We start from the raw sequence: 17,305 nt of genomic DNA on the forward strand, positions 1-17,305 counted from the left end.
TTCAGGGGCGCCTGGGTGGCTCAGTCGGTGAAAGCGTCCGACTCTTGGTTTCAGCTCAGGTCATGATCTCAGGGTCACGAGGTCGGGCTCTGCACTGGGCGTGGAGCCTGTTTAAGATTCTCTCTCTTCCTCTCCCTCTGCCCCTCCCCCAACTCGTGCATGTGCTCTCTCTCTCAAAAAAAAAAAAAAAGAAAAGAAAAGAAAGAAAAAAATAACCATTAAAAGTTCCCATTTCAAAATCTCCCTGGTTACTGTAACCGCACAAACTGGAAAGTGGCTAAAATGTGCAGAGTGTCAATAGTATTGATACAGACATTTGACTCATTCCAGAATGAGGATTATTGCCAAGAAAAGATTTTGAAATATTATCACAGTTTTCTTATTTGGGAAACAAAATTCTGTATATCAATTTTCATCAGCTTACTGAAGAAAATGGAAGGACTTGAGGCATCTTTGCCTTCACTGAGGTAGGCTATGCACCCAAATCACTTGAATAATTTAGTCCCAACACCATTTTAATTTAAGAAGTCAGTTAACTAAAGGCAAAATCTTAGGTCTATATTAAAGGCAACTTTTCTAGTTAAGGAAAAAAAAAAGCAGTAGGCTAGGATTTAGGGGACCTGGTCTAGCCATCATTCTGTGTATAACCTGGCAGGCCGTTGTTTCTGGGACTCAGTTTATTCAGCAGTAAAATGGGGATAATAATGACTAACTGCCTCACTTACAAGAATGTTCTGAGGAGAAGCTGAAGTACTAAGTACTTTGAAAAGTCACAGCCACCAGTGGGTGGTATTGGTAGGCTGTTTCTTCATCGAATGGGTTAAAATAAATCTGTGCTGAATGTGAGTGAAATAAAGAATCTTGTTTCCTTCAGAGGAAAATCCAGGCAGCTGTCGAAATGTATAACGCACATGGTTATTTTTAGTCGAGAACTAGTCTACTTGTAAATGAACTTAAAATATAGCCAGATCCAAATTGTGGTGACATCTTCAAAGTATTGTGTTAAAAGCAGGAATGAATCATGTGTTCCCTTTTTGTCTAATTGTAACACTTTTATTCAGTCTCTTCAACTAAAAGTCTTTGCTGGGAAGGAAGATTTGGGCCGTGAGGTGCCTCAGGGAAGTTCTGGTTACAGAGAGGATGTTGAGTCTCTCAGAGAAAAAGCAAGACCAAGTCTGGCCCTGTCCACGGTCATGTCAAAGCCATGCCGAAGCATTCAGTTACCCGTGCTGTGCGTTGGAGGGCAGCCAGCCATCCCCATACCGGCAGCCAGTCACCAGATGTGAACGTGGAAGCAGAAGACCACCTCTTGTTGGTACTTCTCTTCTTCCTTTCTCTTTCTCTTCAGAACTGCCACCCGTGAAGACCCAGCTTCCCATCTTCCAGACATTTTCTCTGAAACTCTCTGCTGGCGTGCAGAGCCATATGGATCCATTCTGCCACCGAGGATTCCTTCAGTGAGCTCCCTCTTCCTAAAGGATGGGGCGGGGGAGTAGGAGGAGAGCAGAGAGAAAAGGGAAGGCTCTCCAGTCCCGTAGAATCTGCAGGCTGTGAGGCAGGACTCGGTTTGATGCCTCCTCTGGGGGAGGCTGGTCAGACCCAGAGGCTGTCGGGAGGGCCTGCCACTAGGAGGATCAGCGGCCTGGGCATTGGCAGGGCCCACCCCCGCGGCCAGAAGATGCCTCTGCCCCCGGCGCGTCCGTATCGCTTGCTAGCCTAGCAGCCCGCGTGACCTGGCGAGAGCCTTGGATGATGGCAGGGCCACGAGGGACACTGGAGTTGTGTAGCTCACACAGGAAAAAGCTCAGGGGAAAATCAGTAATGATCAGTGAGGACGAGCAGCTTCTCTTGGTTTCACTGAGGATAGGCTAAGAGAATGAGCTTCAGTAGCTACGGAAGGAGTTGGTTTAGACACCAGGAAGGGCTTCCTAGCCCGAAGATTTGTCATAGTGTCTACTTTCTAGACATCTGGGAAAGATTTGATAATAGTTGTTTGTGAGTAGAAAGGGAGATGAGGTGTTTTTATTGGCCATGTTGTGGAAACATCCATGTTTTGCTGCTGTCTCTTGAGGGTACGTTCTGATTCCACTCCAGGAGAGATCCAAGTGCTTACGTAACGTCTCCTTAGCTGCCTTAGTAGTGAACCATCATCAACTCAATGGACCAAAACCACCTTCAGCCATGTGGTTTCTCCATCATCATGAGTTTCTTTTGGTTGACAAATGTTTTGGCTCTCAGATGTAAAAAGCCACACTGGGAAATGAACTGTAAGTAGTGAAATTAATTTTGGTATTTGGTTGAAAACTGTATTTATAGATTTTCTCTTCTCTTCTCCTTTGTGATGAGTATCAAGGGTTTGGGCTCCAGTGTGTCTAGGTCTTCCCTTCTTTTGTGAACAGAACGTGACAAGTAAGTGTGTCAGTACCCAGGGGATTGGATCACATCAGTTTTCCGTCCCAGAAAACCTTTGTACAGTGGGATGTTCCCACGGATGCTCTCCTTTTATAGGTGAAGAGTTGGTGACAAAACTTTGTTGAATTTCGCATTCCTTCGACTCTTAAAATATATCTGTGCAGTCTAGTCTTACTCTGAGGACCTTTGAAATTGAAGGAACCCTGCATTTCTTGAACATTTCCCCACCCCCAGAACCACACCTATTTTAATACACAGATGATGTTCAGACTATTGAACAACTGGTACAGGATGGACGCCAACCACTCAGAACGGATGCCGGCTGTAAACGGGCAGCTACGCGCGGCCATACTACTGCCTGTGGGCCGGGCGCCACGCTGCTTGCAAACGTCAAAATCATATCCCTTTGAATTGTGGGTATCGTTCCTGGTTTGTCGGATTTCTGCTCACACGGCCGTTTTAGGGACAGCCTTGCCTTCCCTTTATATGGTGCAGACGGGAACAGGCATGCATCTTTGAACTATATGGGCATTAAAATCTCTGCGAGCCAAAGCTTCACCTTTTATCACTTTGGGAGAAATGTAATGATTGTACCCATTTACCTACCTAATGTAGAAAAATCAAAAGGCAACCTGTCAATAGGAAGAGCTCTCCTGCTGACTTGCCCTTTCTCTCTCTGGCTGCTTCCTTGAGCTTGCCTCTTTCTTCGTCTTCCTTGTTCCCTGAGAGCACTCCCACTTTCCTCCTCCCTCCTGCCCCTCCTATCTTTTCCTGCCACCCCTGTGGGGGCAGGTTGGTGACTGCTTCTCCTGTTCCCCCGAGCCTCAGCACAGCTGTAAGGAATGTGGCGGGGGAAAGCCTTTCATACAACAAGTTAGGTGACACCATCACTCAGAAAAACCTCTCTCCTAATGGTCGATGTCTCACGATGCCTTGTGCACGCTAGGCCTCTCGAGAGCAGAAAACCTGTCTTCGTTAACTGTGTGCAGGGCAGTCACAGGACCATGTGTATACCTCCAGTCCTTCCGGAGCCAGACCCTCCCAGGTTCCTGTGCCTTAGGAACGTTAGTTACTTTGGAAGCCTGTGCCAATCCTTTTAGGCCATTACATCTTTCTCAAGCAATAGCCAGCCTCATTTCTGCTGCATCTCAGTGGTAGAAACCATTCCCTACTCTTATTGTCTCTCTTTTCCTAACTCCCACCAAACGCCCAACCCCAGTCCTACCCGAATGCGTCCTCGCTTACGTCTGTGGCTGGTGGCCATGGTGGCTATGGTGGCTATGGTGGCAGAGGCAGGCTGGGCAGTGTTTGGGGTAGGGAACTGGGAGTGGAGGTGAGTCTGTGTGTGTGTTCGTGTATGTTCATCGACAAATGCAAGTGTGCCCATAAGATGTCCTTGCTGCTATTAAATAGTTTTGTGTACCTAAGCTGGAGGGACATAAAAAAATATGATCATTCTCCTATCTAGGGTTTCTCAGAGTTCTCTGATAAGAATAGCTTGACGACAAATATAGGCAGATTAGTCTATAGGAAAAGGTGTTTAAACTCAATGTTAAGGAGAAACTGACTTAGGGGTAGAAAGCAAGGCAGGTAGTTTGCTTGGGCCAGAGAGGCAGTCCACCTCTTTTATGACAACGGAGATTTCGGGAATGGTTTGAGTATTGGCAGGCCAGTGCCCTGATGGGCTGGTCGTGTTGAGGTAGGAAGGGAGGGAGGCCAGGGGGTTAAGAAAGTGATGGTAGGTGAAGTCTTGGTTCTAGTGGTAAGAACGGGTGTTGCGGGGTGGTTGGGGTACTTCCTAGCTCATGACTTTGAGGGGAAGGGTTGGTCTAGAGAGAACGGGAAGACCAGCAATATGCCGTGAACTTGCCAAATCTGTTCGGTTGCATAAAACGCAGGCTAGCTCTTTGTGACTATATATGATTTCCAACTTCTGATGATGGGATCATCAGGAGATCTGGTCTTTCGCATACAGCTCCTGTCCCCACCTCCTCAGTCGTATAAATTTGCCTTTGGGACAGAGAGGTAGTGAACCATTTATTTCAAAAGGTGGCGTGAATAGCTGCTCTTTCTCTTTGTCTGGGTTGTAACTGGCTTTTAAACTAGTCATAAATGTTTGATAAAAGTCTGGTAAATGCTAAGTCTCAGGCGGGGTTGACATCTCAGGCTATGACTATGGTGACCTTCAAGAGGTCTCTGATTTTAGGAATCTGTGCTTTCTGGTCATCCAGAAAAGACAATTCTCAGTTTTACTTAATTTTCTACTTACTCAGCTCTCTAGACTTCCCTCTTAGTGGAGTAATCAGCTGTTCTCCCTGCATCTTCTCTATCCACTTCACTGTCCATGTTCTGAGTCTCTATGTTTTCCTGAAGCATAGGAGAAGGTGTGACCCCAGGGCCCCTGACTTTCCTTTGAACTAGCATCAGAAGTCCCATCCACTCTGTTCTCTCTGCTACTGTATCAGCTTCTCTACATTTCTTCTTCTGCAAGAGTGTTAGCACCTCCTCCTAGGACTTGTAAGCAGTCTTTCTAGTTTGTCACTGCATTTTCCTCGGACTTCTCAGGTTCCCAAGCCACATCCTGGCAGGACATTCAGGAGCCCTGCACTGCATGTCCTCAGCCTTCCTGACTTCCTTTCGGTTGCAGCTGTCAGGCCTCCATGACGTAAAAATCCTTTCTGTGGGCCCCGAACGGCCAAATGAGGCATCCTCCAAGTTCTGCCCCTTTGACTGACTCAACTTTCTCTGGCAGCCTTTCTTCTCCTTTCTGCCTGGTTTTTCAAGTTCTCCTCGGAGGGCTGACGTTCTCGGTCAGGGGTCCTCAAAACCACCACCAATCAGGGGTGGTGCGAGAGGTGAAGAGGTTGGACGGTTCTGGGGCTCCTCGGAAAGGGGATTTTATGATTATTTTCCTTACTTGGTGTGAGGGACTAAGGATTCTCAAACCCTCAAGCTCATCCATATTTCAGGGTAAACAGGAAAAGACACCCCAAAAGCAAACCAGAGTGGTTTTTCTACCAAACCTATTCTTTTTGATTCTTGGTGCCCTTGTTCTCGTACCTTAATTGTAGAGAATGGGCAGTTGACTCAGTTAACACTTCTTTACTGGAAAGGAGGCTAATTTTCATAACCAAAAGAGGTGTGAAGGAACCATATCACTGCGTGAAGCATGAAAAGAGGAAAGGAGTGTTATGTGGATCTCTTCAACAGGAAAAGTCAGAAAGTGGAATGATTCATCCATAGGCATAATTCCTTTAGGAGGTTGTGTGCTCAAAGGGAATGGAATGGTTTCTGATCCTTCTGAAAGGAAAAGGGATAGCATTTGTCTTAAACCTAACCCACTTTCAGCATTGGAGAACACAGAACTTCTTCTTCTAGCTGATGGCATTAATATTTCCTGAGAGAGAGAAACCCCCCACCCCACCCCAGCACTCTCCCAGGCCCCTCAGACATCAGCAGAGCTTAGGCTTCTCTTAGCGGGATCGCGAATGGCTCCAGCAGGCAGGTTCTCACACAGGCAACAATGTTGGAAACAGAAGTACCAAACTGATGTGCAATTACTCCTTTTGCAGAAGAGGCCAAAATCCTCCCCACTCCTGTCTCCCATATTCACTCCTCCAAGATGATAAGCCTCCCTCATGTGTGTCCGTGTCTGTCTGTGTGATTGGTTAGATATGGCTGCCCGGAGCTAATGGCGTCAGGTGGAGAGCAGAACACCCTGCCCGCGGAAGGGGACAGCTTGAGGTGCTGGTACATTTCCCCCGATTTTCTATGTTCTTCTTTCTAGTAGGTCTCATGTAGACATAGAGATATTTTTGTTTTAGAGATTCCAGAATCTATATTTTTAGTGTAAGAAATGGACCCTCTCCACCCTCCACGGTGTAAATAGACCCGAGAACAAACGTGTTGTGCTAATCCCATAGCAATCTGTGGTAGGAATAGGACCCTGTCCCTTGCCCCCGAGTCCTGCGGTCTGCGTCCGTGAACCAGGGCAGGCGACTGTGGCACCTGTGCCCAGGCCTTCCTGTGCTCAATGGGGGAGAAATAAAGTCTGTGTAAACTCTTCACACCTGTGGTCTTTTTTTGAACCTGAACCAAGGGGCCGGGCCGATGCGGACCAGCTTCAGAACGTGGAAGAAGAGAGTCCTGCAGACAGTTGGGAGAAAGGGCGGGCTGCCTGCTGGGCGGGCCTTGACAGGGGCCTGTGTACCCCCCGGTGCAGACCCTGCACAGTCCTTGGCGAAGAAAGGGACTGCCTAGACGTCTGTTTGGGTGGGCGGCCGGGTCAGCAGGAAAAGACAGCCCATTTTGGAGATAACAACCAGACTGTTGAGAGCAACTGCTAATATTGAGGGACCCTCTGCTGCCTAGAAATCCGGATTTCAGGGGCACCTGGCTGGCGTGGTTGGTAGAGCGTGTGACTCTGAATCTCGGGGTCATGAGTTCAAGCCCCACGCTGGGTGGAGAGATTACTTAAAAATAAATAAAATTTGTTTAAAAGTTATTCCTCCCTTTAAAAAAAAAATCCAGATTTTAAAAATTGCTGTCACTCAGGAGTGTTTTGGGTTTTGGGGGGAGAGGGGTGCCCTATTTATCTTCTTCCCAAATCCATCTGTTGGAAGCTTGGAGAAAAGGGGAAGAGGGAGGCAATGGAGTAAGAGTAGGGAGGCCGGTGAGGTGGGGAGAGGCAGGGGCACGGGGAGAGGCAGTCAGCAAGCCTCATGGAGTTCCTAGAAAGGCATCACCCGAAAGCACCCTGAACATGGAGCACAGTGTGGATATTTTATCAAGGGACCCAAGCCGAGTTGGGCTGTAGACCTAGAACTCACTAGCTCTGAGGCCTTTTGCTATCTTTGGGCTATTTCTGAAATACCCTGACAGTATACACGATATGCCACTTCGTCTCAGAAAAACATGCTTAAGTTGCGTTGAGTCGGGGTAGTGGATGGGAAGGCCGCTGGTGCAGGGCACGGGCCGGTTCTCATGTCGGGGAGCACTGAGCACTCTCACGTCCAGAGGACTGGCCTCGGGGCTGTGAAGGATCCCATTAAGTAATAGATGGAAAGTACTTAGAATGGCACCTGGCGTGCAGTGAGCACACAGGTAAGGAACGAGAAATCTGGAGGGAGGGGTTCCTGGGTGGGGGGGTAAATTCAGCAGCCATCACATCAGGACTCTGGTTACAGTCTCTGCAGCTCCCTGGGTTTTCCCCTCCTAGTCGTCACGAGATGGCTCCAGAAGCTCCAAGCATCACATCAGCCAAATGCAGGAAGAGAGAAGGGCATTTCTCCAGCTTCTCTCTTTTAAAGGGGAAAATTATTCCCAGAGACACCCTCCCACCCCATCACGTCAGTGGTCAGAACTGAGCCACCTCCCTGACTCTAGGATGGGAAAACAGGGATGGGATGACCTCGTTCAGCTTGGGCCAATGAGGCTTTATTCTCGGGGCTGGGGCCCAGCTCCAATACTTGTACAGAATTAGGATTCTGCTAGCAGCGGGAACCTCGCCAAAGGTCATTGGTTCTCCACCCACCTTGACCGGAGACTCATCTGAGATTTTGAACCTACTGGTGCCTGCTCCCTACTCTACACCAATTAAATCGAGGCTCTGGCGACAAGTGTGGGCACTAATATTTGTTAATTTCCCTCCAGACGATTCTCACACTCAGGCAGGGTTGAGCATCCCCTGGTACTGTGCATCCCCATGGTCTGACCCTGCTCTCCAGCGCCTGAGTCGCTCCCGGCCAGCTCCTCCTCAGCCTTGACCGTGTAAATGTCCTTCCACGCGGTAGCCCTTCTGCAACGTTAAAGCCTGACCTGTCACAGCCTTAGCCACCTCCACATTCGTTCACCCTCACTGCCTCGCCATTTCCAAAACCAGAATCCCAAGATCAAGAACGTAATTGGTGTCTTGGTGGGCCACACTGTAGGTCCCTGACCGGCCTCTGGATCAGGGGCCTCTCGGTCTGGAGCCGCGCCTGGGCCAACAGGGAGAGCGTGAAATGCAAGCAGTTAAAAAGTATGGCAGTCAAGGGGTGCTCCTTCAGCAGAAGCTGTGACTTGTCAGTCCCTTGGAGAAGGAGACAAGGGCCCCAGAGACACAGTAATTGACGTGTCTGGACATCTTAGTGATGTCCAAAGGTTGATCCCCAGATTACAGACCTGGCCACAAATTCACCCCTTTTACCTCGTGGTTATGTTTCATTACAGGGACACACAGGCACACACTTGCAAGAAAAAAGTGCAAGCTAGCGCACTGCTCCCTTCTTCAGCCATTGCCCCAAATGTCCCTAGCCAAGCACACTCCCCAGTGTCACTGGCCCGGGGCTCACTGATGGAGGGAGGCACAGAGCTGCTGACAGGAGGCTAAGGGGGTGAGACCGAGGCTCTTCGCAAGCAGCCGTGTTCATAACAGCTGAACCAGGAACAAGCCTGTCTGGGTTCAAGTCCCAGCTCTGCCTCGACAGCTGTGTGACCTTGGGCAACCTGTCTCGTCTGTGCCTCAGTTTCTTCACTGCAGAATGGCAGCGATAGCAGCACCCACTTTATAGGGCCAGTGGGGAGGGCTAAATGAATTCCCAAGCATGGGGAGGCAGGCCCCGTGTGCCCTCCGTGCCCTCTCGCAGCAGCTGCCCTCCCATCGCTTGCTCCTCCAACCCTTGGCTCTGCAGTAGGTGGTAGAATGGGGCCCTGGGGCCAAGCGTAAAGGAGTCCCAGCACTGTAACCTTTGTCTGGGGTCTTTATAGGCATTAACTTCTAGGAAGAACGAGGCTTCACTTGGGCTTCCTGGCCTAAGCCATGTTCTCCAACCCAGCTTCCACCTGAGCCTTTCATTTGGGGTTTTGGAGTGCTTGCCCAGTGTAAGGTATTTATCAGTCCTTGTTCGGGTGTATGCTCCCTAGGTCCAGAGAGGAGAGGCAGAGTGACCAGGGTGTTCCTAAGCCCGTAAGGGTAATGGCCATGTCTTTATTATTACCATAGTCCCCAATGCCTCTCCCCACTCTCAGAAATTACAGAATGAGTTATAATCACCTGATTTCCTTAATAGACACAGTGGATAAAGACAAAATGTCCAGGCCTCGACTCTCCATGCAAAATCGTAAGTTTTCTAGTAACTTCGGGATATATGGTTCTAGCACTGATTTTGAGCCCTGTGCCCTCAGTTTGCACTCTGCCAGGTGCATAAGGCTCCTGTCCATGGGCTCTGCATCTAAAACACACACGTTCACGAGTAAAGAAAAGTAAGAAGGCTTACTGAAAAATAAAAGCATTCGAGAAATAGGAAATTAGAGAACATAACAGTTACATTGCTTATAAATGGCAGAAGTTGAGAAAATGAACTCAGTGTTCCAGCAAGAGTGCCTAAATTGTGGCCAGGGACACAAGCTTTTTTTTTTAATGAATGACCAAGGGCAGTTGTAACTGCTCCTGGGCAATCCGGGAAAGTTTCCTCACGAGAAGCACTTCAGGGTGCATTGTGAAGATGCGAAGAACCTAAACTGATCTCTCTGCTGGGAACCAGAGTAAATAACTGTTGGCTGTCAAATTGTTTCGTTGGAATTCACTGCATCCCTCTCCCCGCATTTGGTGCAGGGGGGCTGTGGTTTCCGTGTACCCGGTCCCAAGGAGAGGACCGTGCCCTCTTCAGACACTGCTGGAAAACAGAGATGCCCAAAGCATGCCCTTAAGAGAGACAGTCGAAGAAAACGAGGAAGAGGCCCGGGGAGCCCTGGCAGCTGGGTTTATCTCGTCATTGTCCTAGGAAGGCTGTGTGGGAATAAGAGTCCTCAGAGGACCTAGGATTGGACTCATCTAGAAAATCAGACAGCATATGTAAAACACAGTGGTGAGGACCGTGGATTCTGTGGGACGTAGGAGGGCACCCTCGCAGAGCCTCAGAAGTCAGGGAGGCCTCCAAAGACAAGACAGTATTGGAGGAGGGAAAGAAGAGGGTGTAGACCGGGTCCCAGAGGCAGGAGTACTGATGGAATGTTCTGCAGACGGTGAATCTGGCTGGTTTGCTTGCTGTTAAAGGTTTTGTGTAAGGAAGCAATTGCACATATAATTGAACACACAGGAAAGAAGACCTTAAATGCCCGGGATAAGGAGCGAGGAGTTCCTATAGGCTCCGAGCCACTACCAGGAGGGAGATGTATGTTTGCTGTGGTGTGGAGAACTGCGTCCTGTGGCAGCGAGGAAGGGCTCTGGGCCTGAGGCGGGGAGGCTCCGGACCAGGGCCAGGGCACTGGTGACAGACGAAGGGCAGACCAGGGAGATGACCTGAAGGAACAAAAGTCACTGACTCGGGGGGGGGGCGGGGTGCGCAGGTGGAGGGAACATCTCTCTAACGTCACACGTCTGAGAGAAAAGCTGTCGTCAGAGACTTGTCTGACCGAGCTTCAGAGGACACAAGCAGGACAACCTCTCTTCCAAGGAGGCCGATTTGAGCTCAGTGATAGGACTTAGAGCGAAAGGTGTCCCAGACTGGAACTCGCTGCCCCAGGAGCCGGGGGAGGGGGTGCCCAGCGCTGGAGCTGCCCCCTGGGTGCAGGGGGGCCATGTGTCAGGAGAGCTGCAGGTGTGGGAGGATGGACGCCAGGGCCCACGACTCTGCCACAGGGACAGGGCGCGAGCTGCAGACAGACGACGTTACCTGGGAGGAGGATGAGAGATGGGAGGGTGGTGATGAAGGAGTGGGTGGAGAACAGATGTCTGAGTCGAGGAGACGGAGAAAACGGTGCGGGGAAGAGAGTGAGTGGGATGCGGTTGTCTGCTCCCGAGGCCGAGCATGAGGATGGGGCCTCAGCACTGGGAGTGCCCGCTGCTCGGGGTTGCATCTTTGGGTTACATGGGTCCCAGGTTACATGGGTCTGGGTTAAAAAAATAGGGTTCCAGAATGACATAAGAGGGTACTTTCCTGACAGTCCCTTGCCCCCCACCTGCTATTATAGGACCTCCAGACTCTCTTAAAAGACCCCAGAGCCGACTCCTGTCTGCTCGTGAGCGTGGTGACCTCAGTGACAACCTCTACAACCCAGACCCCAGTTCCAGCACTCTGTGCCGCGGCCACCGCCGAGCGAGACCCTGCCCTTGCTGCTGCCTCCATCAGCCACTGCCGACCTGCTGTGCCCACCCATGCTGTGCTGGGCCCACACCCCACGGGCTGGTGGCCGCCCATCCTGATCGGGGCTAAGGAGCCTTTTCTCCCGGCGTCAAGGCGCCCTCCCCTGTGCCGATGGATTCCCAAAGCTGACTAGTTGCCTTGGCCCCTCCAGTGTGCCAGAGGAAGAGGGTTCATTACAAGGCGGCAATTGCCTGGAGGCCCATGTCCCCCAAAGAACAGGATGGAACAGGTTGACCTCTACTACCAATTCCCTACCTTGGTCCAGCCAGTGGTGTCCAATGTCAAGGTCATGCAGACAGCAGAGGCCGTGAGTGGGGGTTGCTCCGAGCAGGAGGTATGGGCAGAGCGGGCATCTCTGCTCATGAAGCATCCCTAACATAAAAACCTACCGTACCTTGAGTGCTTAGCATATGTCAGTCTCTGGGCCAAGTGCTTTAAATGTACAATTCAATGAATTCTCATAACAGCTCTTTGAGGTAAGTATTGTTATTTCTTTTTAACAGGTCTGGAAACTGAGGTGAAGAAAGTTCAGTGATTTGCCTGATGACGTGCAGCCGGCAGATGGCAGAGCTAAGATTCAGACCTAGGTCCTTCTGAGTCCAAAGCACATTATGCTCAAAACCACATCATTGTGCATTGTTCTGACCACACTGGCTCAGCCTGTCCAGTCTTCTAGGCCCAAATGACCACTTTCTTGAGGGTCGACTAATTTGGTTTGGCCATATCTACACCAACTTGCTTACTGGTTCAACAAATAACGTTGGTGCCAAGCACCGTCCCCCGTGCTTAGGACACAGTGGTGGACAAACTCATGGAGCTACCAGTCCAGAAGAGGGTGACATAGGTGAGCACATGCCACTGAGGAGGGGGCTGATCTCCCCAGCAGGATGAGCAACTGGAAAAACTACTGGAAGGGACCCCAGTCTCATGGTTGTCACATGGCCTGGGAAAGGGGAAGTCAGGAGATGCGGTTCGAGTCCTGACTCTGCTCTTGACTAGCTTCAGTTTCCTTCTCGGTCTCTGGATTCTTCATCAGTATAATCACTGGTTCATGTTTAGTTTCTTAGCTCTCTTCTGAGTTCAATGTCCCCTGAGTCCATAATGAGGGCAGGAATTGCTCAGGACCAGAGACATCTAGGAGGCTCTAAGCAGGTTGCAGTCTGGAATCCAATGGGTGAAAGCTTTAGATAGTGGCACCAGGGGAAAGGAGTCCCTCACAGGACCTAGACATTCAGGGACCCTCCCGGGGCAGACTGGTTCCCATGTTTATTGGTGGTCTCCTGGATCTGCTATATTGACATTCTGATGAAAGTGCAAAGCCAGGGGTTTGTGGCCTCGGATCCCCCTGCCTGGAGAAGAGAACACAGATCCATTCATATCATCACTAGGTCACAGACTCGCTTTGTGCAGCCTGTAATGAGTTATTGGAAAAATCCAACCAGAAGGAACCTGCGTTATGTTGCTGGCGTGATGGCCACGGCCCCAGACAACACTAGGACCTTGCAGATCAATCCCTGCAACTGGAGTCTTCGTCACACCGGCACACCGTCAGAGGAAGGAGGGACCCGTCTAGCCCTCCCATCAAGCTGCCGCCATCGACAGGACAAATCTCTCACTGCTGCCTCTCTGCACAGGTGCTGGAAGCTGATTGTTCCCCTGCCTCCGGTCTCGTCCTGCCCACCCCCTGCCCCTCTGGCACAGCGCCTCCCCACCTCTCCAGCCTCATTCTCCCCTCACCCGGGGCAAACATGCCAACAAGGGCTGTCGTGTCTCAGAGACAGCATGGGACCTCGTCCTCTTCAACCCCCGGCTCCAGGGCTCGCCTGGTTCCTGCTCGCATGGGCCCTCGCGGTGCATGCCCAGCAGAGCCCTCCCCTGTCTCCAGCTTCTCTCCCTTCTACCTCCTGCTCTCAGCCTCACCACAGAATCAGAATCGCATGAGGTAGATGGATGCTGTTGGGCTGTATGCAGTTTCAAATGAGACATCCGTGGGGCACTGCAGAGTAGGTAGAATTATTTCTATTTTATAGATAGAGAAACTGAAGCTCTGAGATGCTTAGTAATTTCCCCAAGATCACCCAGCTATTAGGTGGTAGATATGACTGCGAAGCACTTTCCTCTTTCTACTTCATTACTCTTATCTCCCAGAACCTCCAGAGGAGGCTTTCTTAAGCCTTTTAAACTGATGCTTGTTATCCAGATATGAAATTATTTCATAACACTAAACATGCTTTTTCCTACTCTGCATTCTGCTCCCTGCCTGTCCCCCCCAGGGAGGCTGTGTATATTCACAGAAGGAAGACATTCAGAGGAAGACATTCTTACCACCCTCACCCCAGCTCCCGAGGGCCATGAGCTACCTTGGAGTGGTCTGATTCCATCTGGGGAAAGGCCCCGATTCCCCTAAACTCAGCCAGAAGAGTGAATCCAGAAAGAAAGTTTTCTGCCAGTGCCTTAGGATGGGAAGCCCGGGTGTCTCTGAGCAGGAATGAGTGGACCCACGCAAGGACAGGCCCTGGGGACCCCACAGCAGGAGCAGAGCCTGTCCTTCCTTTCTCCTTTGCTTAGACATCTGGGTCAGAAAGAGCCCGAGGTCCCCAGAGAGCAGCTCTTCTTCCACTGGCTTGTCCTGCGCTGGAGGGAACCGATCGGCCCAGCTTCCTTCTTCCCAGCAGCCTTTTTGCAGACGGCATCTTATTTGATCCTCGAAGCTGCCTGCGAGCAATTATTCTTATTTCCTTTTTAGAGGTGGGAACACTCTGGGCCCTGGAGCCCATTAGTGCTGTCCTTGCTGCCTCCTGCCCAGCTTTGTGCATTTTACACCCTCTCTTTTCAGAGTGGACATTTACCTGCAGTTTGTTTCACGGGTCAGATCTTAAAAATTTACCATAAAAGGAAATCACAGAACTGTATTGTCAAAGATGCTGTCCACTAGTCACGTGCAGCTATTTAAACATAATTAAAATTAAAAATTTTAAAATTGAGTCCCTCGGTCACACCGCCCACTTTTCAGGAGCTCCGTGGCCATACGCAGCTAGCAGCGAGTGCACTGGACAACACAGAGGAGAGCATTTCCATCATTGCAGACAGTTCCATTGGACAGTGCTCGTACCAAATATTTAGAAGGTACAGAAAATTATAAAGTCACATAGGAGTATAAATGTACTCATGTTTCATTGCTGTGTAATGAGTTACTACAACCTTTTAAATGACACACTTCTTAACTCCCAGTTTCCGTGGTTCAGGAGTCTGGGCATGGCCATCTGGTCCTCGGCTCAGGGCCTCCACAGGCTGTAACCGGGGTGTCCGCCAAGGTTTCTGTCTCATCTGAGGCTCAGCTCCTCTTCCAAGATCCTCCTCTGCCAAGATCATTCAAATGGTTGGGAGAATTGAGTCCCTTGCCGTGGACTGTGGCCCTCAGCTCCCAGAGGCTACTCATCTCCACAGGCACTTTACAACATGATGGACTGCGCCTTCAAGTCCAGCAGGAGAGCAGCTCGAACCTCTAGACCTGCTCTTAAGGGCTCACCTGATTAGGTCAGGCCCACCCAGGATAACCTCCCTTCTGATTACCTTAGCACCAACTAGACTAGTCAACTTTAATGACATCTGAGCAATTCCTAACCTTTGCCGTATAATGTCACATAATCACAGAGTGACATTCGCTCACCTTTGCTGTAGTCTGTTGGTCAGAATCACTTGCCCCTAGTCTCATGGCTTCCACCCACGCTCAAGGAGAGGGGATTATACAAAGGTGTGGACACCGGGGGCAGGAATCATAGGGGCCGTCTGATGATTCTGCTCACTACAACCCAGTATAATAGTATGAAAAGACAAATAACACGAAAGAGTACAAAAAGACAAAACTCAATAAATCTATAATTCTGCCACTGAAGGGGACCATTGCTAACATTGTTTCATCTCCTTCCAGTCTTTTCTGATCATATTTCTTTTAATACTACTAAAATCATGCTGTATGTACAATTTGAATCTGTTGTTGTTGGTTTTTTTTTTTTTTTTTACCACTATCACGTCATGAGAAAGTCACTGCAAACATCATTAATGACTGGATAATACCCTACCACGGATATATTATGATTTATGTAACTAATTCCCTACTGCTGGACAAATGTGTTGTTAATTTTTTACCTACTATTATCAATACTGTGACAAACATCTTTGTGCATAATTTTTTCTGTATGTCACATTATTTGTTTAGAATAGATTTGACAAAGGAAATTATTAGCTAAAAGAACATAGCAATTTGCAAGACTCTTGATACAACTAAGTGCTTTCCCCAAGTGTACCAACAGATAAGCCCCCAGCCGGGGAGGCGCATGCCCATTTGCTGCATGGGTCATGGTTTGGGACCTCTTGGTTTTGGTCGAGTTGAGATGGTTGAGCCTCTCTGGGCAGGACCACGGGATCTCCGGCTCAGTGTCCCCACTGGACAGAGCACCTCCTCCAAAACAGGTAGGGGTAGCCCAGAATCTTCATCAGCCCCCAGGGCTTGAACAGAACCTGTCCCAAAAAGCACAACTTTTCTCCAGTCTGGAGAAACTGAGCTGTCAGCATTTTACCTGCCGTTTGAGCACAGTGCAGGTGCATGTCAATAGCAAGTTCAAGAAACATTTTGAAATTTGGAAAATCTGTGCCCAGATTCTGGGGGATTTCTTTATGTTTCAGGGAAAGCCCCCCCTACCTACCAGTTTATTGGAGAGCAACATTCCCCTTCTCTGTTGAGGTTCACATGACGGAGAAGAGAGGCTATTTTCTGTGCCAGGACGAAGCATGTCGGTGAGTAGGGAAAACTCTTCTATTTTTCTATTCAAAGTCACAATGCTCCTGACGCTAGACGTGTGGGTTTTCCACACACCTGGAGTTAGGACAGACACCATGGTTAAGGGCTCAGTCCCACAGGACTGCCCCCCCTGGTCCCCAACACACACCTCAGGTGCCACTTGCCAAGTAGTGGGTCCCCAGGTTACCCACAACGTCTGTCCAACTTGGCTACAAACCAGAGGTTCCCTTGACCCCCTCTTTCAGGTTTGATAATTTGCTGGAGTGGCTCCTAGAACCCAGGAAAGCAGTTTACTTACTATTGCCAATTTATTTTGAAGGATATTTTGAAGGATACAAATGAACAGCCAGATGAAGAGATATATAGGGCGAGGTCTGGAAGGGCCTTGAGCACAGGAGTTTCTGTCCCCATGGATTTGAGGTGTGCCCCACTCCCAGTAGGTGAATGTGTTCACAACCTGGAAGCTCTATGAACCTGTACTTTGGGGATTTTTATGGAGGCTTCATCACTTAGCCGTGATCAATTATTAACTCCATTTCCAGGCCCTCTCCCCGTTCTAGAGGATGGGGGGCGGTTTGGGGCTGAAAGATCCAAGCTTCTAATCATGGCTTGGTCTCTCTGGTGACCACCCCCCATCCAGGAGCCCTCCAGGACCCACCAGAGTCACCTCATTAGAAACAAAACATGCTCCAATCACCTGGGAAATTCCAAGGGATTTAGGAGATGTGTGTCAGATGCTTCTATCACTCAGGAAATGATAAACATTTTAAGAGCTCTGTGTCAGGAACCGGGAGCAGAAACCAATATATATTTCCTATTATTTCATATTCAGGGTTGCCCTTTGTGCTTCTGTGCTTCAGTACCCCGAGAGAGGGGCAAGGGCAAGGCCTGGAGCATTAGTGAGCCTTCTCCCTGCATGCCAGGCCCAGACTCCACTCCCCGTCTGGCTGTCACCCCAGCTCTCGGT

The 17,305-nt window shown here is 49.7% G+C and overlaps 1 protein-coding gene across 3 annotated transcripts in view; it reads left to right on the forward strand.

The window, feature by feature from the left end:
- Positions 1-6,479, forward strand: part of SLC4A8 (solute carrier family 4 member 8) — a 72,781-nt gene extending 66,302 nt beyond the window's left edge. For 2 of the 3 annotated variants that reach the window (XM_036098861.2, XM_036098864.2), the window contains one exon: positions 1,349-6,479. In XM_036098861.2, coding sequence (XP_035954754.1) covers positions 1,349-1,496 — 148 coding nt within the window. In that variant the 3' untranslated portion in view covers positions 1,497-6,479. Of the gene's footprint in view, positions 1-1,061 lie in introns of all 3 variants that reach the window. The other variant, XM_036098863.2, reaches the window with a different exon arrangement.
- The last annotated feature ends 10,826 nt before the right edge of the window (positions 6,480-17,305 follow it).

Source organism: Halichoerus grypus, chromosome 6 (assembly GCF_964656455.1).
Source record: "Halichoerus grypus chromosome 6, mHalGry1.hap1.1, whole genome shotgun sequence".
NCBI lineage: Eukaryota > Metazoa > Chordata > Mammalia > Carnivora > Phocidae > Halichoerus > Halichoerus grypus.